Here is a 25,798-nt window from a genome sequence, read left to right as displayed (position 1 = left end):
ACACCCCTACACATCACACATCAGTGTACACCCCCTACACATCACACATCAGTGTACACCCCCTACACACCACACATCAGTGTACACCCCTACACATCACAAATCATTGTACACCCCTACACATCACACCTCAGTGTACACTCCTACACATCACACATCAGTGTACACCCCCTACATCACATATCAGTGTACACTCCTACACATCACATATCAATGTACACCCCTACATCACATATCAGTGTACACCCCCTACACATCACACATCAGTGTACACCCCCTACAAATCACACATCAGTGTACACCCCTACACATCACACATCAGTGTACACCCCCTACACATCACACATCAGTGTACACCCCCTACACATCACACATCAGTGTACACCCCCTACACATCACACAACAGTGTACACCCCCTACACATCACACATCAGTGTACACCCCCTACACATCACACATCAGTGTACACCCCTACACATCACACATCAGTGTACACCCCTACACATCACACATCAGTGTACACCCCTACACATCACACATCAGTGTACACCCCTACACATCACACATCAGTGTACACCCCCTACACATCACACATCAGTGTACACCCCCTACACACCACACATCAGTGTACACCCCTACACATCACAAATCATTGTACACCCCTACACATCACACCTCAGTGTACACCCCTACACATCACACATCAGTGTACACCCCTACATCACATATCAGTGTACACCCCTACACATCACATACCAGTGTACACCCCTACACATCACATACCAGTGTACACCCCTACACATCACACATCAGTGTACACCCCTACACATCACATACCAGTTTACACCCCTACACATCACATATTAGTGCACCCCCCCCCCCCCCCCCCCCCCATCACTTTTCGATGTATCCTCAAATCATTGTTCTCCGGTTCCCGGCCACAGGCTCGTCTCCAGTGGGCTGCTGTCCAGAAAGACTTGACAATTTTGGACGTGGAGGAAATCCGGAGCTACCGCGCCCCGCCGCCTCCCGTCATCATGGTCACCGACGTCCTCTGTAAGGTGTTTGGAAAAGAATCTGGATGGGAAAATGCCAAACTGCTCATCGGTCAAGAGAACTTCTATCAGGTCATCCAATAGCAGCCATTTATTGGGGGTCTGTAGAGCACACAGCGCAAGGGGGGGGGGTACAGATATATGGAATCCGGAGTCAAGGGTTTAAATCTGGTGGCTGTTGGTAACAGGAGATATAACAATAATCACCATCAATGGTCTGATGGGGTGTAGGATGTGACTGTAGGTTTGTACTATATACAGAACAGTCTGATCTATCAGGTGTAGGATGTGACTGTAGGTCTGTACTATATACAGAACAGTCTGATCTATCAGGAGGTGTAGGATGTGACTGTAGGTCTGTACTATATACAGAACAGTCTGATCTATCAGGTGTAGGATGTGACTGTAGGTCTGTACTATATACAGAACAGTCTGATCTATCAGGAGGTGTAGGATGTGACTGTAGGTCTGTACTATATACAGAACAGTCTGATCTATCAGGAGGTGTAGGATGTGACTGTAGGTCTGTACTATATACAGAACAGTCTGATCTATCAGGAGGTATAGGATGTGACTGTAGGTCTGTACTATATACAGAACAGTCTGATCTATCAGGTGTAGGATGTGACTGTAGGTCTGTACTATATACAGAACAGTCTGATCTATCAGGAGGTGTAGGATGTGACTGTAGGTCTGTACTATATACAGAACAGTCTGATCTATCAGGTGTAGGATGTGGCTGTAGGTCTTAACTATATACAGAACAGTCTGATCTATCAGGAGGTGTAGGATGTGACTGTAGGTCTTTACTATATACAGAACAGTCTGATCTATCAGGTGTAGGATGTGACTGTAGGTCTGTACTATATACAGAACAGTCTGATCTATCAGGTGTAGGATGTGACTGTAGGTCTGTACTATATACAGAACAGTCTGATCTATCAGGAGGTGTAGGATGTGACTGTAGGTCTGTACTGTATACAGAACAGTCTGATCTATCAGGAGGTGTAGGATGTGACTGTAGGTCTGTACTATATACAGAACAGTCTGATCTATCAGGAGGTGTAGGATGTGACTGTAGGTCTGTACTATATACAGAACAGTCTGATCTATCAGGAGGTGTAGGATGTGACTGTAGGTCTGTACTATATACAGAACAGTCTGATCTATCAGGAGGTGTAGGATGTGACTGTAGGTCTGTGCTATATACAGAACAGTCTGATCTATCAGGTGTAGGATGTGACTGTAGGTCTGTACTATATACAGAACAGTCTGATCTATCAGGAGGTGTAGGATGGGACTGTAGGTCTGTACTATATACAGTACAGTCTGATCTATCAGGAGGTGTAGGATGTGACTGTAGGTCTGTACTGTATACAGAACAGTCTGAACTATCAGGAGGTGTAGGATGTGACTGTAGGTCTGTACTATATACAGAACAGTCTGATCTATCAGGTGTAGGATGTGACTGTAGGTCTTTACTATATACAGAACAGTCTGATCTATCAGGAGGTGTAGGATGTGACTGTAGGTCTGTACTATATACAGAACAGTCTGATCTATCAGGAGGTGTAGGATGTGACTAGGTCTGTACTATATACAGAACAGTTTGATCTATCAGGAGGTGTAGGATGTGACTGTAGGTCTGTACTATATACAGAACAGTCTGATCTATCAGGAGGTGTAGGATGTGACTGTAGGTTTGTACTATATACAGAACAGTCTGATCTATCAGGAGGTGTAGGATGTGACTGTAGGTCTGTACTATATACAGAACAGTCTGATCTAGCAGGAGGTGTAGGATGTGACTGTAGGTCTGTACTATATACAGAACAGTCTGATCTATCAGGTGTAGGATGTGACTGTAGGTCTTTACTATATACAGAACAGTCTGATCTATCAGGAGGTGTAGGATGTGACTAGGTCTGTACTATATACAGAACAGTCTGATCTATCAGGTGTAGGATGTGACTGTAGGTCTGTACTATATACAGAACAGTCTGATCTATCAGGTGTAGGATGTGACTGTAGGTCTGTACTATATACAGAACAGTCTGATCTATCAGGTGTAGGATGTGACTGTAGGTCTGTACTATATACAGAACAGTCTGATCTATCAGGTGTAGGATGTGACTGTAGGTCTGTACTATATACAGAACAGTCTGATCTATCAGGAGGTGTAGGATGTGACTGTAGGTTTGTACTATATACAGAACAGTCTGATCTATCAGGTGTAGGATGTGACTGTAGGTCTGTACTATATACAGAACAGTCTGATCTATCAGGAGGTGTAGGATGTGACTATGGGTCTGTACTATATACAGAACAGTCTGATCTATCAGGAGGTGTAGGATGTGACTGTAGGTCTGTACTATATACAGAACAGTCTGACCTATCAGGAGGTGTAGGATGTGACTGTAGGTCTGTACTATATACAGAACAGTCTGATCTATCAGGTGTAGGATGTGACTGTAGGTCTGTACTATATACAGAACAGTCTGATCTATCAGCTGTAGGATGTGACTGTAGGTCTGTACTATATACAGAACAGTCTGATCTATCAGGTGTAGGATGTGACTGTAGGTCTGTACTATATACAGAACAGTCTGATCTATCAGGAGGTGTAGGATGTGACTGTAGGTCTGTACTATATACAGAACAGTCTGATCTATCAGGTGTAGGATGTGACTGTAGGTCTGTACTATATATAGAACAGTCTGATCTATCAGGTGTAGGATGTGACTATAGGTCTGTACTATATACAGAACAGTCTGATCTATCAGGAGATGTAGGATGTGACTGTAGGTCTGTACTATATACAGAACAGTCTGATCTATCAGGTGTAGGATGTGACTGTAGGTCTGTACTATATACAGAACAGTTTGATCTATCAGGTGTAGGATGTGACTGTAGGTCTGTACTATATACAGAAAAGTCTGATCTATCAGGAGGTGTAGGATGTGACTGTAGGTCTGTACTATATACAGAACAGTCTGATCTATCAGGAGGTGTAGGATGTGACTGTAGGTCTGTACTATATACAGAACAGTCTGATCTATCAGGAGGTGTAGGATGTGACTGTAGGTTTGTACTATATACAGAACAGTCTGATCTATCAGGTGTAGGATGTGACTGTAGGTCTGTACTATATACAGAACAGTCTGATCTATCAGGAGGTGTAGGATGTGACTGTAGGTCTGTACTATATACAGAACAGTCTGATCTATCAGGAGGTGTAGGATGTGACTGTAGGTTTGTACTATATACAGAACAGTCTGATCTATCAGGTGTTGGATGTGACTGTAGGTCTGTACTATATACAGAACAGTCTGATCTATCAGGAGGTGTAGGATGTGACTGTAGGTCTGTACTATATACAGAACAGTCTGATCTATCAGGTGTAGGATGTGACTGTAGGTCTGTACTATATACAGAAAAGTCTGATCTATCAGGAGGTGTAGGATGTGACTGTAGGTCTGTACTATATACAGTACAGTCTGATCTATCAGGAGGTGTAGGATGTGACTGTAGGTCTGTACTATATACAGAACAGTCTGATCTATCAGGAGGTGTAGGATGTGACTGTAGGTCTGTACTATATACAGAACAGTCTGATCTATCAGGTGTAGGATGTGACTGTAGGTCTGTACTATATACAGAACAGTCTGATCTATCAGGAGGTGTAGGATGTGACTGTAGGTCTGTACTATATACAGAACAGTCTGATCTATCAGGAGGTGTAGGATGTGACTGTAGGTTTGTACTATATACAGAACAGTCTGATCTATCAGGAGGTGTAGGATGTGACTGTAGGTCTGTACTATATACAGAACAGTCTGATCTATCAGGAGGTGTAGGATGTGACTGTAGGTCTGTACTATATACAGAACAGTCTGATCTATCAGGTGTAGGATGTGACTGTAGGTCTGTACTATATACAGAACAGTCTGATCTATCAGGAGGTGTAGGATGTGACTGTAGGTCTGTACTATATACAGAACAGTCTGATCTATCAGGTGTAGGATGTGACTGTAGGTCTGTACTATATACAGAACAGTCTGATCTATCAGATGTAGGATGTGACTAGGTCTGTACTATATACAGAACAGTCTGATCTATCAGGAGGTGTAGGATGTGACTAGGTCTGTACTATATACAGAACAGTCTGATCTATCAGGTGTAGGATGTGACTGTAGGCCTGTACTATATACAGTACAGTCTGATCTATCAGGAGGTGTAGGATGTGACTGTAGGTCTGTACTATATACAGAACAGTCTGATCTATCAGGAGGTGTAGGATGTGACTGTAGGTCTGTACTATATACAGAACAGTCTGATCTATCAGGTGTAGGATGTGACTGTAGGTCTGTACTATATACAGAACAGTCTGATCTATCAGGTGTAGGATGTGACTGTAGGTCTGTACTATAAACAGAACAGTCTAATCTATCGGGAGGTGTAGGATGTGACTGTAGGTCTGTACTATATACAGAACAGTCTGATCTATCAGGAGGTGTAGGATGTGACTGTAGGTCTGTACTACATACAGTACAGTCTGATCTATCAGGGGGTGTAGGATGTGACTGTAGGTCTGTACTGTATACAGAACAGTCTGATCTATCAGGTGTAGGATGTGACTGTAGGTCTGTACTATATACAGAACAGTCTGATCTATCAGGAGGTGTAGGATGTGACTAGGTCTGTACTATATACAGAACAGTCTGATCTATCAGGTGTAGGATGTGACTGTAGGTCTGTACTATATACAGAACAGTCTGATCTATCAGGTGTAGGATGTGACTGTAGGTCTGTACTATATACAGAACAGTCTGATCTATCAGGTGTAGGATGTGACTGTAGGTCTGTACTATATACAGAACAGTTTGATCTATCAGGGGGTGTAGGATGTGACTGTAGGTCTGTACTATATACAGAACAGTCTGATCTATCAGGAGGTGTAGGATGTGACTGTAGGTCTGTACTGTATACAGAACAGTCTGATCTATCAGGAGGTGTAGGATGTGACTGTAGGTCTGTACTATATACAGAACAGTCTGATCTATCAGGTGTAGGATGTGACTGTAGGTCTGTACTATATACAGAACAGTCTGATCTATCAGGAGGTGTAGGATGTGACTGTAGGTCTGTACTATATACAGAACAGTCTGATCTATCAGGTGTAGGATGTGACTGTAGGTCTGTACTATATACAGAACAGTGTGATCTATCAGGGGGTGTAGGATGTGACTGTAGGTCTGTACTATATACAGAACAGTCTGATCTATCAGGAGGTGTAGGATGTGACTATAGGTCTGTACTATATACAGAACAGTCTGATCTATCAGGAGGTGTAGGATGTGACTGTAGGTCTGTACTATATACAGAACAGTCTGATCTATCAGGAGGTGTAGGATGTGACTGTAGGTCTGTACTATATACAGAACAGTCTGATCTATCAGGTGTAGGATGTAACTGTAGGTCTGTACTATATACAGAACAGTCTGATCTATCAGGAGGTGTAGGATGTGACTGTAGGTCTGTACTATATACAGAACAGTCTGATCTATCAGGTGTAGGATGTGACTGTAGGTCTGTACTATATACAGAACAGTCTGATCTATCAGGAGGTGTAGGGTGTGACTGTAGGTCTGTACTATATACAGAACAGTCTGATCTATCAGGTGTAGGATGTGACTGTAGGTCAATACTATATACAGAACAGTCTGATCTATCAGGTGTAGGATGTGACTGTAGGTCTGTACTATATACAGTACAGTCTTATCTATCAGGTGTAGGATGTGACTGTAGGTCTGTACTATATACAGTACAGTCTGATCTATCAGGTGTAGGATGTGACTGTAGGTCTGTACTATATACAGAACAGTCTGATCTATCAGGTGTAGGATGTGACTGTAGGTCTGTACTATATACAGAACAGTCTGATCTATCGGGAGGTGTAGGATGTGACTGTAGGTCTGTACTATATACAGAACAGTCTGATCTATCAGGTGTAGGATGTGACTGTAGGTCTGTACTATATACAGAACAGTCTGATCTATCAGGAGGTGTAGGATGTGACTGTAGGTCTGTACTATATACAGAACAGTTTGATCTATCAGGGGGTGTAGGATGTGACTGTAGGTCTGTACTATATACAGAACAGTCTGATCTATCAGGTGTAGGATGTGACTGTAGGTCTGTACTGTATACAGAACAGTCTGATCTATCAGGTGTAGGATGTGACTGTAGGTCTGTACTATATACAGAACAGTTTGATCTATCAGGGGGTGTAGGATGTGACTGTAGGTCTGTACTATATACAGAACAGTCTGATCTATCAGGTGTAGGATGTGACTGTAGGTCTGTACTATATACAGAACAGTCTGATCTATCAGGAGGTGTAGGATGTGACTGTAGGTCTGTACTATATACAGAACAGTCTGATCTATCAGGTGTAGGATGTGACTGTAGGTCTTTACTATATACAGAACAGTCTGATCTATCGGGAGGTGTAGGATATGACTGTAGGTCTGTACTATATACAGAACAGTCTGATCTATCAGGTGTAGGATGTGACTGTAGGTCTGTACTATATACAGAACAGTCTGATCTATCAGGAGGTGTAGGATGTGACTGTAGGTCTGTACTATATACAGAACAGTCTGATCTATCAGGTGTAGGATGTGACTGTAGGTCAATACTATATACAGAACAGTCTGATCTATCAGGTGTAGGATGTGACTGTAGGTCTGTACTATATACAGTACAGTCTGATCTATCAGCTGTACGATGTGACTGTAGGTCTGTACTATATACAGAACAGTCTGATCTATCAGGTGTAGGTTGTGACTGTAGGTCTGTACTATATACAGTACAGTCTGATCTATCAGGTGTAGGATGTGACTGTAGGTCTGTACTATATACAGAACAGTCTGATCTATCAGGTGTAGGATGTGACTGTAGGTCTGTACTATATACAGAACAGTCTGATCTATCAGGTGTAGGATGTGACTGTAGGTCTGTACTATATACAGAACCGCCTGATCTATCAGGAGGTGTAGGATGTGACTGTAGGTCTGTACTATATACAGAACAGTCTGATCTATCAGGAGGTGTAGGATGTGACTGTAGGTCTGTACTATATACAGAACAGTCTGATCTATCAGGTGTAGGATGTGACTGTAGGTCTGTACTATATACAGAACAGTCTGATCTATCAGGAGATGTAGGATGTAACTGTAGGTCTGTACTATATACAGAACAGTCTGATCTATCAGGAGGTGTAGGATGAAGGTCTGTACTATATACAGAACAGTCTGATCTATCAGGTGTAGGATGTGACTGTAGGTCTGTACTATATACAGTACAGTCTGATCTATCAGGTGTAGGATGTGACTGTAGGTCTGTACTATATACAGTACAGTCTGATCTATCAGGTGTAGGATGTGACTGTAGGTCTGTACTATATACAGAAAAGTCTGATCTATCAGGTGTAGGATGTGACTATAGGTCTGTACTATATACAGAACAGTCTGATCTATCAGGAGGTGTAGGATGTGACTGTAGGTTTGTACTATATACAGAACAGTCTGATCTATCAGGTGTAGGATGTGACTGTAGGTCTGTACTATATACAGAACAGTCTGATCTATCAGGAGGTGTAGGATGTGACTGTAGGTCTGTACTATATACAGTACAGTCTGATCTATCAGGAGGTATAGGATGTGACTGTAGGTCTGTACTATATACAGTACAGTCTGATCTATCAGGAGGTGTAGGATGTGACTGTAGGTCTGTACTATATACAGAACATTCTGATCTATCAGGAGGTGTAGGATGTGACTGTAGGTCTGTACTATATACAGAACAGTCTGATCTATCAGGTGTAGGATGTGACTGTAGGTCTGTACTATATACAGTACAGTCTGATCTATCAGAAGGTGTAGGATGTGACTGTAGGTCTGTACTATATACAGTACAGTCTGATCTATGAGGGGGTGTAGGATGTGACTGTAGGTCTGTACTATATACAGAACAGTCTGATCTATCAGGAGGTGTAGAATGTGACTGTAGGTCTGTACTATATACAGAACAGTGTGATCTATCAGGAGGTGTAGGATGTGACTGTAGGTCTGTACTATATACAGAACAGTCTGATCTATCAGGTGTAGAATGTGACTGTAGGCCTGTACTATATACAGTACAGTCTGATCTATCAGGAGGTGTAGGATGTGACTGTAGGTCTGTACTATATACAGAACAGTCTGATCTATCAGGAGGTGTAGGATATGACTGTAGGTCTGTACTATATACAGAACAGTCTGATCTATCAGGTGTAGGATGTGACTGTAGGTCTGTACTATATACAGAACAGTCTGATCTATCAGGAGGTGTAGGATGTGACTGTAGGTCTGTACTATATACAGAACAGTCTGATCTATCAGGTGTAGGATGTGACTGTAGGTCTGTACTATATACAGAACAGTCTAATCTATCGGGAGGTGTAGGATGTGACTGTAGGTCTGTACTATATACAGTACAGTCTGATCTATCAGGGGGTGTAGGATGTGACTGTAGGTCTGTACTATATACAGAACAGTTTGATCTATCAGTGGGTGTAGGATGTGACTGTAGGTCTGTACTATATACAGAACAGTCTGATCTATCAGGTGTAGGATGTGACTGTAGGTCTGTACTATATACAGAACAGTCTGATCTATCAGGAGGTGTAGGATGTGACTGTAGGTCTGTACTATATACAGTACAGTCTGATCTATCAGGAGGTGTAGGATGTGATTGTAGGTCTGTACTATATACAGAACAGTCTGATCTATCAGGAGGTGTAGGATGTTACTGTAGGTCTGTACTATATACAGAACAGTTTGATTTATCAGGGGGTGTAGGATGTGACTGTAGGTCTTTAGTATATACAGAACAGTCTGATCTATCAGGAGGTGTAGGATGTGACTGTAGGTCTGTACTATATACAGAACAGTCTGATCTCTCAGGTGTAGGATGTGACTGTAGGTCTGTACTATATACAGAACAGTCTGATCTATCAGGTGTAGGATGTGACTGTAGGTCTGTACTATATACAGAACAGTCTGATCTATCAGGAGGTGTAGGATGTGACTGTAGGTCTGTACTATATACAGAACAGTCTGATCTATCAGGTGTAGGATGTGACTGTAGGTCTGTACTATATACAGTACAGTCTGATCTATCAGGTGTAGGATGTGACTGTAGGTCTGTACTATATACAGTACAGTCTGATCTATCAGGTGTAGGATGTGACTGTAGGTCTGTACTATATACAGAACAGTCTGATCTATCAGGAGGTGTAGTATGTGACTAGGTCTGTACTATATACAGAACAGTCTGATCTATCAGGTGTAGGATGTGACTGTAGGTCTGTACTATATACAGAACAGTCTGATCTATCAGGTGTAGGATGTGACTGTAGGTCTGTACTATATACAGAACAGTCTGATCTATCAGGTGTAGGATGTGACTGTAGGTCTGTACTATATACAGAACAGTCTGATCTATCAGGTGTAGGATGTGACTGTAGGTCTGTACTATATACAGAACAGTTTGATCTATCAGGGGGTGTAGGATGTGACTGTAGGTCTGTACTATATACAGAACAGTCTGATCTATCAGGAGGTGTAGGATGTGACTGTAGGTCTGTACTGTATACAGAACAGTCTGATCTATCAGGAGGTGTAGGATGTGACTGTAGGTCTGTACTATATACAGAACAGTCTGATCTATCAGGTGTAGGATGTGACTGTAGGTCTGTACTATATACAGAACAGTGTGATCTATCAGGGGGTGTAGGATGTGACTGTAGGTCTGTACTATATACAGAACAGTCTGATCTATCAGGAGGTGTAGGATGTGACTGTAGGTCTGTACTATATACAGAACAGTCTGATCTATCAGGAGGTGTAGGATGTGACTGTAGGTCTGTACTATATACAGAACAGTCTGATCTATCAGGTGTAGGATGTGACTGTAGGTCTGTACTATATACAGAACAGTCTGATCTATCAGGTGTAGGATGTGACTGTAGGTCTGTACTATATACAGAACAGTCTGATCTATCAGGTGTAGGATGTGACTGTAGGTCTGTACTATATACAGAACAGTCTGATCTATCAGGAGGTGTAGGATGTGACTGTAGGTCTGTACTATATACAGAACAGTCTGATCTATCAGGTGTAGGATGTGACTGTAGGTCTGTACTATATACAGAACAGTGTGATCTATCAGGGGGTGTAGGATGTGACTGTAGGTCTGTACTATATACAGAACAGTCTGATCTATCAGGAGGTGTAGGATGTGACTGTAGGTCTGTACTATATACAGAACAGTCTGATCTATCAGGAGGTGTAGGATGTGACTGTAGGTCTGTACTGTATACAGTACAGTCTGATCTATCAGGAGGTGTAGGATGTGACTATAGGTCTGTACTATATACAGAACAGTCTGATCTATCAGGTGTAGGATGTGACTGTAGGTCTGTACTATATACAGAACAGTCTGATCTATCAGGGGGTGTAGGATGTGACTGTAGGTCTGTACTATATACAGAACAGTCTGATCTATCAGGTGTAGGATGTGACTGTAGGTCAATACTATATACAGAACAGTCTGATCTATCAGGTGTAGGATGTGACTGTAGGTCTGTACTATATACAGTACAGTCTGATCTATCAGGTGTAGGATGTGACTGTAGGTCTGTACTATATACAGTACAGTCTGATCTATCAGGTGTAGGATGTGACTGTAGGTCTGTACTATATACAGAACAGTCTGATCTATCAGGTGTAGGATGTGACTGTAGGTCTGTACTATATACAGAACAGTCTGATCTATCAGGTGTAGGATGTGACTGTAGGTCTGTACTATATACAGAACAGTCTGATCTATCAGGAGGTGTAGGATGTGACTGTAGGTCTGTACTATATACAGAACAGTCTGATCTATCAGGTGTAGGATGTGACTGTAGGTCTGTACTATATACAGAACAGTCTGATCTATCGGGAGGTGTAGGATGTGACTGTAGGTCTGTACTATATACAGAACAGTCTGATCTATCAGGTGTAGGATGTGACTGTAGGTCTGTACTATATACAGAACAGTCTGATCTATCAGGAGGTGTAGGGTGTGACTGTAGGTCTGTACTATATACAGAACAGTTTGATCTATCAGGGGGTGTAGGATGTGACTGTAGGTCTGTACTATATACAGAACAGTCTGATCTATCAGGTGTAGGATGTGACTGTAGGTCTGTACTATATACAGAACAGTCTGATCTATCAGGAGGTGTAGGATGTGACTGTAGGTCTGTACTATATACAGAACAGTCTGATCTATCAGGAGGTGTAGGATATGACTGTAGGTCTGTACTATATACAGAACAGTCTGATCTATCAGGTGTAGGATGTGACTGTAGGTCTGTACTATATACAGAACAGTCTGATCTATCAGGAGGTGTAGGATGTGACTGTAGGTCTGTACTATATACAGAACAGTCTGATCTATCAGGTGTAGGATGTGACTGTAGGTCAATACTATATACAGAACAGTCTGATCTATCAGGTGTAGGATGTGACTGTAGATCAATACTATATACAGAACAGTCTGATCTATCAGGTGTAGGTTGTGACTGTAGGTCTGTACTATATACAGTACAGTCTGATCTATCAGGTGTAGGATGTGACTGTAGGTCTGTACTATATATAGAACAGTCTGATCTATCAGGTGTAGGATGTGACTGTAGGTCTGTACTATATACAGAACAGTCTGATCTATCAGGTGTAGGATGTGACTGTAGGTCAATACTATATACAGAACAGTCTGATCTATCAGGTGTAGGATGTGACTGTAGGTCTGTACTATATACAGAACAGTCTGATCTATCAGGTGTAGGTTGTGACTGTAGGTCTGTACTATATACAGTACAGTCTGATCTATCAGGTGTAGGATGTGACTGTAGGTCTGTACTATATACAGAACAGTCTGATCTATCAGGTGTAGGATGTGACTGTAGGTCTGTACTATATACAGAACAGTCTGATCTATCAGGAGGTGTAGGATGTGACTGTAGGTCTGTACTATATACAGAACAGTCTGATCTATCAGGTGTAGGATGTGACTGTAGGTCAATACTATATACAGAACAGTCTGATCTATCAGGTGTACGATGTGACTGTAGGTCTGTACTATATACAGAACAGTCTGATCTATCAGGTGTAGGTTGTGACTGTAGGTCTGTACTATATACAGTACAGTCTGATCTATCAGGTGTAGGATGTGACTGTAGGTCTGTACTATATACAGAACAGTCTGATCTATCAGGTGTAGGATGTGACTGTAGGTCTGTACTATATACAGAACAGTCTGATCTATCAGGTGTAGGATGTGACTGTAGGTCTGTACTATATACAGAACCGCCTGATCTATCAGGAGGTGTAGAATGTGACTGTAGGTCTGTACTATATACAGAACAGTCTTATCTATCAGGAGGTGTAGGGTGTGACTGTAGGTCTGTACTATATACAGAACATTCTGATCTATCACGAGGTGTAGGATGTGACTGTAGGTCTGTACTATATACAGAACAGTCTGATCTATCAGGAGGTGTAGGATGTGACTGTAGGTCTGTCCTATATACAGAACAGTCTGATCTATCAGGTGTAGGATGTGACTATAGGTCTGTACTATATACAGAACAGTCTGATCTATCAGGTGTAGGATGTGACTATAGGTCTGTACTATATACAGAACAGTCTGATCTATCAGGAGGTGTAGGATGTGACTGTAGGTCTGTACTATATACAGAACAGTCTTATCTATCAGGAGGTGTAGGGTGTGACTGTAGGTCTGTCCTATATACAGAACAGTCTGATCTATCAGGAGGTGTAGGATGTGACTGTAGGTCTGTACTATATACAGAACAGTTTGATCTATCAGGAGGTGTAGGATGTGACTATAGGTCTGTACTATATACAGAACAGTCTGATCTATCAGGTGTAGGATGTGACTTTAGGTCTGTACTATATACAGAACAGTCTGATCTATCAGGTGTAGGATGTGACTATAGGTCTGTACTATATACAGAACAGTGTGATCTATCAGGAGGTGTAGGATGTGACTGTAGGTCTGTACTATATCCAGAACATTCTGATCTATCAGGAGGTGTAGGATGTGACTGTAGGTCTGTACTATATACAGAACAGTCTGATCTATCAGGTGTAGGATGTGACTGTAGGTCTGTACTATATACAGAACAGTCTGATCTATCAGGTGTAGGATGTGACTGTAGGTCTGTACTATATACAGTACAGTCTGATCTATCAGAAGGTGTAGGATGTGACTGTAGGTCTGTACTATATACAGAACAGTCTGATCTATCAGGTGTAGGATGTGACTGTAGGTCTGTACTATATACAGTACAGTCTGATCTATCAGAAGGTGTAGGATGTGACTGTAGGTCTGTACTATATACAGTACAGTCTGATCTATGAGGGGGTGTAGGATGTGACTGTAGGTCTGTACTATATACAGAACAGTCTGATCTATCAGGAGGTGTAGGATGTGACTGTAGGTCTGTACTATATACAGAACAGTGTGATCTATCAGGAGGTGTAGGATGTGACTGTAGGTCTGTACTATATACAGAACAGTCTGATCTATCAGGTGTAGAATGTGACTGTAGGCCTGTACTATATACAGTACAGTCTGATCTATCAGGAGGTGTAGGATGTGACTGTAGGTCTGTACTATATACAGAACAGTCTGATCTATCAGGAGGTGTAGGATGTGACTGTAGGTCTGTACTATATACAGAACAGTCTGATCTATCAGGAGGTGTAGGATGTGACTGTAGGTCTGTACTATATACAGAACAGTCTGATCTATCAGGTGTAGGATGTGACTGTAGGTCTGTACTATATACAGAACAGTCTGATCTATCAGGTGTAGGATGTGACTGTAGGTCTGTACTATATACAGAACAGTCTAATCTATCGGGAGGTGTAGGATGTGACTGTAGGTCTGTACTATATACAGTACAGTCTGATCTATCAGGTGTAGGATGTGACTGTAGGTCTGTACTATATACAGTACAGTCTGATCTATCAGGAGGTGTAGGATGTGACTAGGTCTGTACTAAATACAGAACAGTCTGATCTATCAGGTGTAGGATGTGACTGTAGGTCTGTACTATATACACAACAGTCTGATCTATCAGGGGGTGTAGGATGTGACTGTAGGTCTGTACTATATACCGAACAGTTTGATCTATCAATGGGTGTAGGATGTGACTGTAGGTCTGTACTATATACAGAACAGTCTGATCTATCAGGTGTAGGATGTGACTGTAGGTCTGTACTATATACAGAACAGTCTGATCTATCAGGAGGTGTAGGATGTGACTGTAGGTCTGTACTATATACAGAACAGTCTGATTTATCAGGAGGTGTAGGATGTGATTGTAGGTCTGTACTATATACAGAACAGTCTGATCTATCAGGTGTAGGATGTGACTGTAGGTCTGTACTATATACAGAACAGTCTGATCTATCAGGAGGTGTAGGATGTTACTGTAGGTCTGTACTATATACAGAACAGTTTGATTTATCAGGGGGTGTAGGATGTGACTGTAGGTCTTTAGTATATACAGAACAGTCTGATCTATCAGGAGGTGTAGGATGTGACTGTAGGTCTGTACTATATACAGAACAGTCTGATCTCTCAGGTGTAGGATGTGACTGTAGGTCTGTACTATATACAGAACAGTCTGATCTATCAGGTGTAGGATGTGACTGTAGGTCTGTACTATATACAGAGCAGTCTGATCTATCATGAGGTGTAGGATGTGACTGTAGGTCTGTACTATATACAGAACAGTCTGATCTATCAGGTGTAGGATGTGACTGTAGGTCTGTACTATATACAGAACAGTCTGATCTATCAGGTGTAGGATGTGACTATAGGTCTGTACTATATACAGAACAGTCTGATCTATCAGGAGGTGTAGGATGTGACTGTAGGTCTGTACTATATCCAGAACATTCTGATCTATCAGGAGGTGTAGGATGTGACTGTAGGTCTGTACTATATACAGAACAGTCTGATCTATCAGGAGGTGTAGGATGTGACTATAGGTCTGTACTATATACAGAACAGTCTGATCTATCAGGAGGTGTAGGATGTGACTGTAGGTCTGTACTATATACACAACAGTCTGATCTATCAGGAGGTGTAGGATGTGACTGTAGGTCTGTACTATATACAGAACAGTCTGATCTATCAGGAGGTGTAGGATGTGACTGTAGGTCTGTACTATATACACAACAGTCTGATCTGTCAGGTGTAGGATGTGACTGTAGGTCTGTACTATATACAGAACAGTCTGATCTATCAGGAGGTATAGGATGTGACTGTAGGTCTGTACTATATACACAACAGTCTGATCTATCAGGTGTAGGATGGGACTGTAGGTCTGTACTATATACAGAACAGTCTGATCTATCAGGAGGTGTAGGATGTGACTGTAGGTCTGTACTATATACAGAACAGTCTGATCTATCAGGTGTAGGATGTGACTGTAGGTCTGTACTATATACAGAACACTCTGATCTATCACGAGGTGTAGGATGTGACTGTAGGTCTGTACTATATACAGAACAGTCTGATCTATCAGGTGTAGGATGTGACTGTAGGTCTGTACTATATACAGAACAGTCTGATCTATCAGGTGTAGGATGTGACTGTAGGTCTGTACTATATACAGAACAGTCTGATCTATCAGGAGGTGTAGGATGTGACTGTAGGTCTGTACTATATACAGAACAGTCTGATCTATCAGGTGTAGGATGTGACTGTAGGTCTGTACTATATACAGAACAGTTTGATCTATCAGGGGGTGTAGGATGTGACTGTAGGTCTGTACTATATACAGAACAGTCTGATCTATCAGGAGGTGTAGGATGTGACTGTAGGTCTGTACTGTATACAGAACAGTCTGATCTATCAGGAGGTGTAGGATGTGACTGTAGGTCTGTACTATATACAGAACAGTCTGATCTATCAGGTGTAGGATGTGACTGTAGGTCTGTACTATATACAGAACAGTCTGATCTATCAGGAGGTGTAGGATGTGACTGTAGGTCTGTACTATATACAGAACAGTCTGATCTATCAGGTGTAGGATGTGACTGTAGGTCTGTACTATATACAGAACAGTGTGATCTATCAGGGGGTGTAGGATGTGACTGTAGGTCTGTACTATATACAGAACAGTCTGATCTATCAGGAGGTGTAGGATGTGACTGTAGGTCTGTACTATATACAGAACAGTCTGATCTATCAGGAGGTGTAGGATGTGACTGTAGGTCTGTACTGTATACAGTACAGTCTGATCTATCAGGAGGTGTAGGATGTGACTATAGGTCTGTACTATATACAGAACAGTCTGATCTATCAGGTGTAGGATGTGACTGTAGGTCTGTACTATATACAGAACAGTCTGATCTATCAGGGGGTGTAGGATGTGACTGTAGGTCTGTACTATATACAGAACAGTCTGATCTATCAGGTGTAGGATGTGACTGTAGGTCAATACTATATACAGAACAGTCTGATCTATCAGGTGTAGGATGTGACTGTAGGTCTGTACTATATACAGTACAGTCTGATCTATCAGGTGTAGGATGTGACTGTAGGTCTGTACTATATACAGTACAGTCTGATCTATCAGGTGTAGGATGTGACTGTAGGTCTGTACTATATACAGAACAGTCTGATCTATCAGGTGTAGGATGTGACTGTAGGTCTGTACTATATACAGAACAGTCTGATCTATCAGGTGTAGGATGTGACTGTAGGTCTGTACTATATACAGAACAGTCTGATCTATCAGGAGGTGTAGGATGTGACTGTAGGTCTGTACTATATACAGAACAGTCTGATCTATCAGGTGTAGGATGTGACTGTAGGTCTGTACTATATACAGAACAGTCTGATCTATCGGGAGGTGTAGGATGTGACTGTAGGTCTGTACTATATACAGAACAGTCTGATCTATCAGGTGTAGGATGTGACTGTAGGTCTGTACTATATACAGAACAGTCTGATCTATCAGGAGGTGTAGGGTGTGACTGTAGGTCTGTACTATATACAGAACAGTTTGATCTATCAGGGGGTGTAGGATGTGACTGTAGGTCTGTACTATATACAGAACAGTCTGATCTATCAGGTGTAGGATGTGACTGTAGGTCTGTACTATATACAGAACAGTCTGATCTATCAGGAGGTGTAGGATGTGACTGTAGGTCTGTACTATATACAGAACAGTCTGATCTATCAGGAGGTGTAGGATATGACTGTAGGTCTGTACTATATACAGAACAGTCTGATCTATCAGGTGTAGGATGTGACTGTAGGTCTGTACTATATACAGAACAGTCTGATCTATCAGGAGGTGTAGGATGTGACTGTAGGTCTGTACTATATACAGAACAGTCTGATCTATCAGGTGTAGGATGTGACTGTAGGTCAATACTATATACAGAACAGTCTGATCTATCAGGTGTAGGATGTGACTGTAGATCAATACTATATACAGAACAGTCTGATCTATCAGGTGTAGGTTGTGACTGTAGGTCTGTACTATATACAGTACAGTCTGATCTATCAGGTGTAGGATGTGACTGTAGGTCTGTACTATATATAGAACAGTCTGATCTATCAGGTGTAGGATGTGACTGTAGGTCTGTACTATATACAGAACAGTCTGATCTATCAGGTGTAGGATGTGACTGTAGGTCAATACTATATACAGAACAGTCTGATCTATCAGGTGTAGGATGTGACTGTAGGTCTGTACTATATACAGAACAGTCTGATCTATCAGGTGTAGGTTGTGACTGTAGGTCTGTACTATATACAGTACAGTCTGATCTATCAGGTGTAGGATGTGACTGTAGGTCTGTACTATATACAGAACAGTCTGATCTATCAGGTGTAGGATGTGACTGTAGGTCTGTACTATATACAGAACAGTCTGATCTATCAGGAGGTGTAGGATGTGACTGTAGGTCTGTACTATATACAGAACAGTCTGATCTATCAGGTGTAGGATGTGACTGTAGGTCAATACTATATACAGAACAGTCTGATCTATCAGGTGTACGATGTGACTGTAGGTCTGTACTATATACAGAACAGTCTGATCTATCAGGTGTAGGTTGTGACTGTAGGTCTGTACTATATACAGTACAGTCTGATCTATCAGGTGTAGGATGTGACTGTAGGTCTGTACTATATACAGAACAGTCTGATCTATCAGGTGTAGGATGTGACTGTAGGTCTGTACTATATACAGAACAGTCTGATCTATCAGGTGTAGGATGTGACTGTAGGTCTGTACTATATACAGAACCGCCTGATCTATCAGGAGGTGTAGAATGTGACTGTAGGTCTGTACTATATACAGAACAGTCTGATCTATCAGGAGGTGTAGGATGTGACTGTAGGTCTGTACTATATACAGAACAGTCTGATCTATCAGGTGTAGGATGTGACTGTAGGTCTGTACTATATACAGAACAGTCTGATCTATCAGGAGATGTAGGATGTGACTGTAGGTCTGTACTATATACAGAACAGTCTGATCTATCAGGAGGTGTAGGATGTAGGTCTGTACTATATACAGAACAGTCTGATCTATCAGGTGTAGGATGTGACTGTAGGTCTGTACTATATACAGTACAGTCTGATCTATCAGGTGTAGGATGTGACTGTAGGTCTGTACTATATACAGTACAGTCTGATCTATCAGGTGTAGGATGTGACTGTAGGTCTGTACTATATACAGAACAGTCTGATCTATCAGGAGGTGTAGGATGTGACTGTAGGTCTGTACTATATACAGAACAGTCTTATCTATCAGGAGGTGTAGGGTGTGACTGTAGGTCTGTACTATATACAGAACATTCTGATCTATCACGAGGTGTAGGATGTGACTGTAGGTCTGTACTATATACAGAACAGTCTGATCTATCAGGAGGTGTAGGATGTGACTGTAGGTCTGTCCTATATACAGAACAGTCTGATCTATCAGGTGTAGGATGTGACTATAGGTCTGTACTATATACAGAACAGTCTGATCTATCAGGTGTAGGATGTGACTATAGGTCTGTACTATATACAGAACAGTCTGATCTATCAGGAGGTGTAGGATGTGACTGTAGGTCTGTACTATATACAGAACAGTCTTATCTATCAGGAGGTGTAGGGTGTGACTGTAGGTCTGTCCTATATACAGAACAGTCTGATCTATCAGGAGGTGTAGGATGTGACTATAGGTCTGTACTATATACAGAACAGTCTGATCTATCAGGTGTAGGATGTGACTTTAGGTCTGTACTATATACAGAACAGTCTGATCTATCAGGTGTAGGATGTGACTATAGGTCTGTACTATATACAGAACAGTGTGATCTATCAGGAGGTGTAGGATGTGACTGTAGGTCTGTACTATATCCAGAACATTCTGATCTATCAGGAGGTGTAGGATGTGACTGTAGGTCTGTACTATATACAGAACAGTCTGATCTATCAGGTGTAGGATGTGACTGTAGGTCTGTACTATATACAGAACAGTCTGATCTATCAGGTGTAGGATGTGACTGTAGGTCTGTACTATATACAGTACAGTCTGATCTATCAGAAGGTGTAGGATGTGACTGTAGGTCTGTACTATATACAGAACAGTCTGATCTATCAGGTGTAGGATGTGACTGTAGGTCTGTACTATATACAGTACAGTCTGATCTATCAGAAGGTGTAGGATGTGACTGTAGGTCTGTACTATATACAGTACAGTCTGATCTATGAGGGGGTGTAGGATGTGACTGTAGGTCTGTACTATATACAGAACAGTCTGATCTATCAGGAGGTGTAGGATGTGACTGTAGGTCTGTACTATATACAGAACAGTGTGATCTATCAGGAGGTGTAGGATGTGACTGTAGGTCTGTACTATATACAGAACAGTCTGATCTATCAGGTGTAGAATGTGACTGTAGGCCTGTACTATATACAGTACAGTCTGATCTATCAGGAGGTGTAGGATGTGACTGTAGGTCTGTACTATATACAGAACAGTCTGATCTATCAGGAGGTGTAGGATGTGACTGTAGGTCTGTACTATATACAGAACAGTCTGATCTATCAGGAGGTGTAGGATGTGACTGTAGGTCTGTACTATATACAGAACAGTCTGATCTATCAGGTGTAGGATGTGACTGTAGGTCTGTACTATATACAGAACAGTCTGATCTATCAGGTGTAGGATGTGACTGTAGGTCTGTACTATATACAGAACAGTCTAATCTATCGGGAGGTGTAGGATGTGACTGTAGGTCTGTACTATATACAGTACAGTCTGATCTATCAGGTGTAGGATGTGACTGTAGGTCTGTACTATATACAGTACAGTCTGATCTATCAGGAGGTGTAGGATGTGACTAGGTCTGTACTAAATACAGAACAGTCTGATCTATCAGGTGTAGGATGTGACTGTAGGTCTGTACTATATACACAACAGTCTGATCTATCAGGGGGTGTAGGATGTGACTGTAGGTCTGTACTATATACCGAACAGTTTGATCTATCAATGGGTGTAGGATGTGACTGTAGGTCTGTACTATATACAGAACAGTCTGATCTATCAGGTGTAGGATGTGACTGTAGGTCTGTACTATATACAGAACAGTCTGATCTATCAGGAGGTGTAGGATGTGACTGTAGGTCTGTACTATATACAGAACAGTCTGATTTATCAGGAGGTGTAGGATGTGATTGTAGGTCTGTACTATATACAGAACAGTCTGATCTATCAGGTGTAGGATGTGACTGTAGGTCTGTACTATATACAGAACAGTCTGATCTATCAGGAGGTGTAGGATGTTACTGTAGGTCTGTACTATATACAGAACAGTTTGATTTATCAGGGGGTGTAGGATGTGACTGTAGGTCTTTAGTATATACAGAACAGTCTGATCTATCAGGAGGTGTAGGATGTGACTGTAGGTCTGTACTATATACAGAACAGTCTGATCTCTCAGGTGTAGGATGTGACTGTAGGTCTGTACTATATACAGAACAGTCTGATCTATCAGGTGTAGGATGTGACTGTAGGTCTGTACTATATACAGAGCAGTCTGATCTATCATGAGGTGTAGGATGTGACTGTAGGTCTGTACTATATACAGAACAGTCTGATCTATCAGGTGTAGGATGTGACTGTAGGTCTGTACTATATACAGAACAGTCTGATCTATCAGGTGTAGGATGTGACTATAGGTCTGTACTATATACAGAACAGTCTGATCTATCAGGAGGTGTAGGGTGTGACTGTAGGTCTGTACTATATACAGAACAGTCTGATCTATCAGGAGGTGTAGGATGTGACTGTAGGTCTGTACTATATCCAGAACATTCTGATCTATCAGGAGGTGTAGGATGTGACTGTAGGTCTGTACTATATACAGAACAGTCTGATCTATCAGGAGGTGTAGGATGTGACTATAGGTCTGTACTATATACAGAACAGTCTGATCTATCAGGAGGTGTAGGATGTGACTGTAGGTCTGTACTATATACACAACAGTCTGATCTATCAGGAGGTGTAGGATGTGACTGTAGGTCTGTACTATATACAGAACAGTCTGATCTATCAGGAGGTGTAGGATGTGACTGTAGGTCTGTACTATATACAGAACAGTCTGATCTATCAGGTGTAGGATGTGACTGTAGGTCTGTACTATATACAGAACAGTCTGATCTATCAGGAGGTATAGGATGTGACTGTAGGTCTGTACTATATACACAACAGTCTGATCTATCAGGTGTAGGATGGGACTGTAGGTCTGTACTATATACAGAACAGTCTGATCTATCAGGAGGTGTAGGATGTGACTGTAGGTCTGTACTATATACAGAACAGTCTGATCTATCAGGTGTAGGATGTGACTGTAGGTCTGTACTATATACAGAACACTCTGATCTATCACGAGGTGTAGGATGTGACTGTAGGTCTGTACTATATACAGAACAGTCTGATCTATCAGGTGTAGGATGTGACTGTAGGTCTGTACTATATACAGAACAGTCTGATCTATCAGGTGTAGGATGTGACTGTAGGTCTGTACTATATACAGAACACTCTGATCTATCAGGAGGTGTAGGATGTGACTATAGGTCTGTACTATATACAGAACAGTCTGATCTATCAGGAGGTGTAGGATGTGACTGTAGGTCTGTACTATATACAGAACAGTCTGATCTATTAGGTGTAGGATGTGACTGTAGGTCTGTACTATATACACAACATTATGATCTATCAGGTGTAGGATGTGACTGTAGATCTGTACTATATACAGAACAGTCTGATCTATCAGGAGGTGTAGGATGTGACTGTAGGTCTGTACTATATACAGAACAGTCTGATTTATCAGGAGGTGTAGGATGTGACTGTAGGTCTGTACTATATACAAAACAGTCTGATCTATCAGGTGTAGGATGGGACTGTAGGTCTGTACTATATACAGAACAGTCTGATCTATCAGGAGGTGTAGGATGTGACTGTAGGTCTGTACTATATACAGAACAGTCTGATCTATCAGGTGTAGGATGTGACTGTAGGTCTGTACTATATACAGAACAGTCTGATCTATCAGGAGGTGTAGGATGTGACTGTAGGTCTGTACTATATACAGAACATTCTGATCTATCAGGAGGTGTAGGATGTGACTGTAGGTCTGTACTATATACAGAACAGTCTGATCTATCAGGTGTAGGATGTGACTGTAGGTCTGTACTATATACAGAACAGTCTGATCTATCAGGTGTAGGATGTGACTGTAGGTCTGTACTATATACACAACAGTCTGATCTATCAGGGGGTGTAGGATGTGACTATAGGTCTGTACTATATACAGAACAGTCTGATCTATCAGGAGGTGTAGGATGTGACTGTAGGTCTGTACTATATACAGAAAAGTCTGATCTATCAGGAGGTGTAGGATGTGACTGTAGGTCTGTACTATATACAGTACAGTCTGATCTATCAGGTGTAGGATGTGACTGTAGGTCTGTACTATATACAGTACAGTCTGATCTATCAGGTGTAGGATGTGACTGTAGGTCTGTACTATATACAGAACAGTCTGATCTATCAGGAGGTGTAGGATGTGACTGTAGGTCTGTACTATATACAGAACAGTCTGATCTATCAGGAGGTGTAGGATGTGACTGTAGGTCTGTACTATATACAGAACAGTTTGATCTATCAGGGGGTGTAGGATGTGACTGTAGGTCTGTACTATATACAGAACAGTCTGATCTATCAGGTGTAGGATGTGACTGTAGGTCTGTACTATATACAGAACAGTCTGATCTATCAGGAGGTGTAGGATGTGACTATAGGTCTGTACTATATACAGAACAGTCTGATCTATCAGGAGGTGTAGGATGTGACTGTAGGCCTGTACTGTATACAGTACAGTCTGATCTATCAGGAGGTGTAGGATGTGACTGTAGGTCTGTACTATATACAGAACAGTCTGATCTATCAGGAGGTGTAGGATGTGACTGTAGGTCTGTACTGTATACAGAACAGTCTGATCTATCAGGAGGTGTAGGATGTGACTGTAGGTCTGTACTATATACAGAACAGTCTGATCTATCAGGAGGTGTAGGATGTGACTGTAGGTCTGTACTATATACAGAACAGTCTGATCTATCAGGAGGTGTAGGATGTGACTGTAGGTCTGTACTATATACAGAACAGTCTGATCTATCAGGAGGTGTAGGATGTGACTGTAGGTCTGTACTATATACAGAACAGTCTGATCTATCAGGAGGTGTAGGATGTGACTATAGGTCTGTACTATATACAGAACAGTCTGATCTATCAGGTGTAGAATGGGACTGTAGGTCTGTACTATATACAGAACAGTCTGATTTATCAGGAGGTGTAGGATGTGACTGTAGGTCTGTACTATATACAAAACAGTCTGATCTATCAGGTGTAGGATGGGACTGTAGGTCTGTACTATATACAGAACAGTCTGATCTATCAGGAGGTGTAGGATGTGACTGTAGGTCTGTACTATATACAGAACAGTCTGATCTATCAGGTGTAGGATGTGACTGTAGGTCTGTACTATATACAGAACAGTCTGATCTATCAGGAGGTGTAGGATGTGACTGTAGGTCTGTACTATATACAGAACATTCTGATCTATCAGGAGGTGTAGGATGTGACTGTAGGTCTGTACTATATACAGAACAGTCTGATCTATCAGGTGTAGGATGTGACTGTAGGTCTGTACTATATACAGAACAGTCTGATCTATCAGGTGTAGGATGTGACTGTAGGTCTGTACTATATACACAACAGTCTGATCTATCAGGGGGTGTAGGATGTGACTATAGGTCTGTACTATATACAGAACAGTCTGATCTATCAGGAGGTGTAGGATGTGACTGTAGGTCTGTACTATATACAGAAAAGTCTGATCTATCAGGAGGTGTAGGATGTGACTGTAGGTCTGTACTATATACAGTACAGTCTGATCTATCAGGTGTAGGATGTGACTGTAGGTCTGTACTATATACAGTACAGTCTGATCTATCAGGTGTAGGATGTGACTGTAGGTCTG

At 41.7% G+C, this 25,798-nt stretch overlaps 1 protein-coding gene across 3 annotated transcripts in view; it reads left to right on the top strand.

Annotated features, from left to right (window-relative positions):
- Positions 1 to 25,798, top strand: part of DNHD1 (dynein heavy chain domain 1) — a gene marked incomplete at both ends in the record, with an annotated part of 136,370 nt that overhangs the window by 87,965 nt on the left and 22,607 nt on the right. For all 3 annotated transcript variants that reach the window (XM_056554823.1, XM_056554825.1, XM_056554824.1), the window contains 1 exon segment: positions 945 to 1,127. In XM_056554823.1, coding sequence (XP_056410798.1) covers positions 945 to 1,127 — 183 coding nt within the window.

This window comes from Hyla sarda, unplaced genomic scaffold, assembly GCF_029499605.1.
Source record: "Hyla sarda isolate aHylSar1 unplaced genomic scaffold, aHylSar1.hap1 scaffold_911, whole genome shotgun sequence".
NCBI classification, from domain to species: domain Eukaryota; kingdom Metazoa; phylum Chordata; class Amphibia; order Anura; family Hylidae; genus Hyla; species Hyla sarda.
The sequence above is the reverse complement of the archived record's forward strand: the minus strand, read 5'-3'. Positions and strand labels throughout refer to the sequence as shown.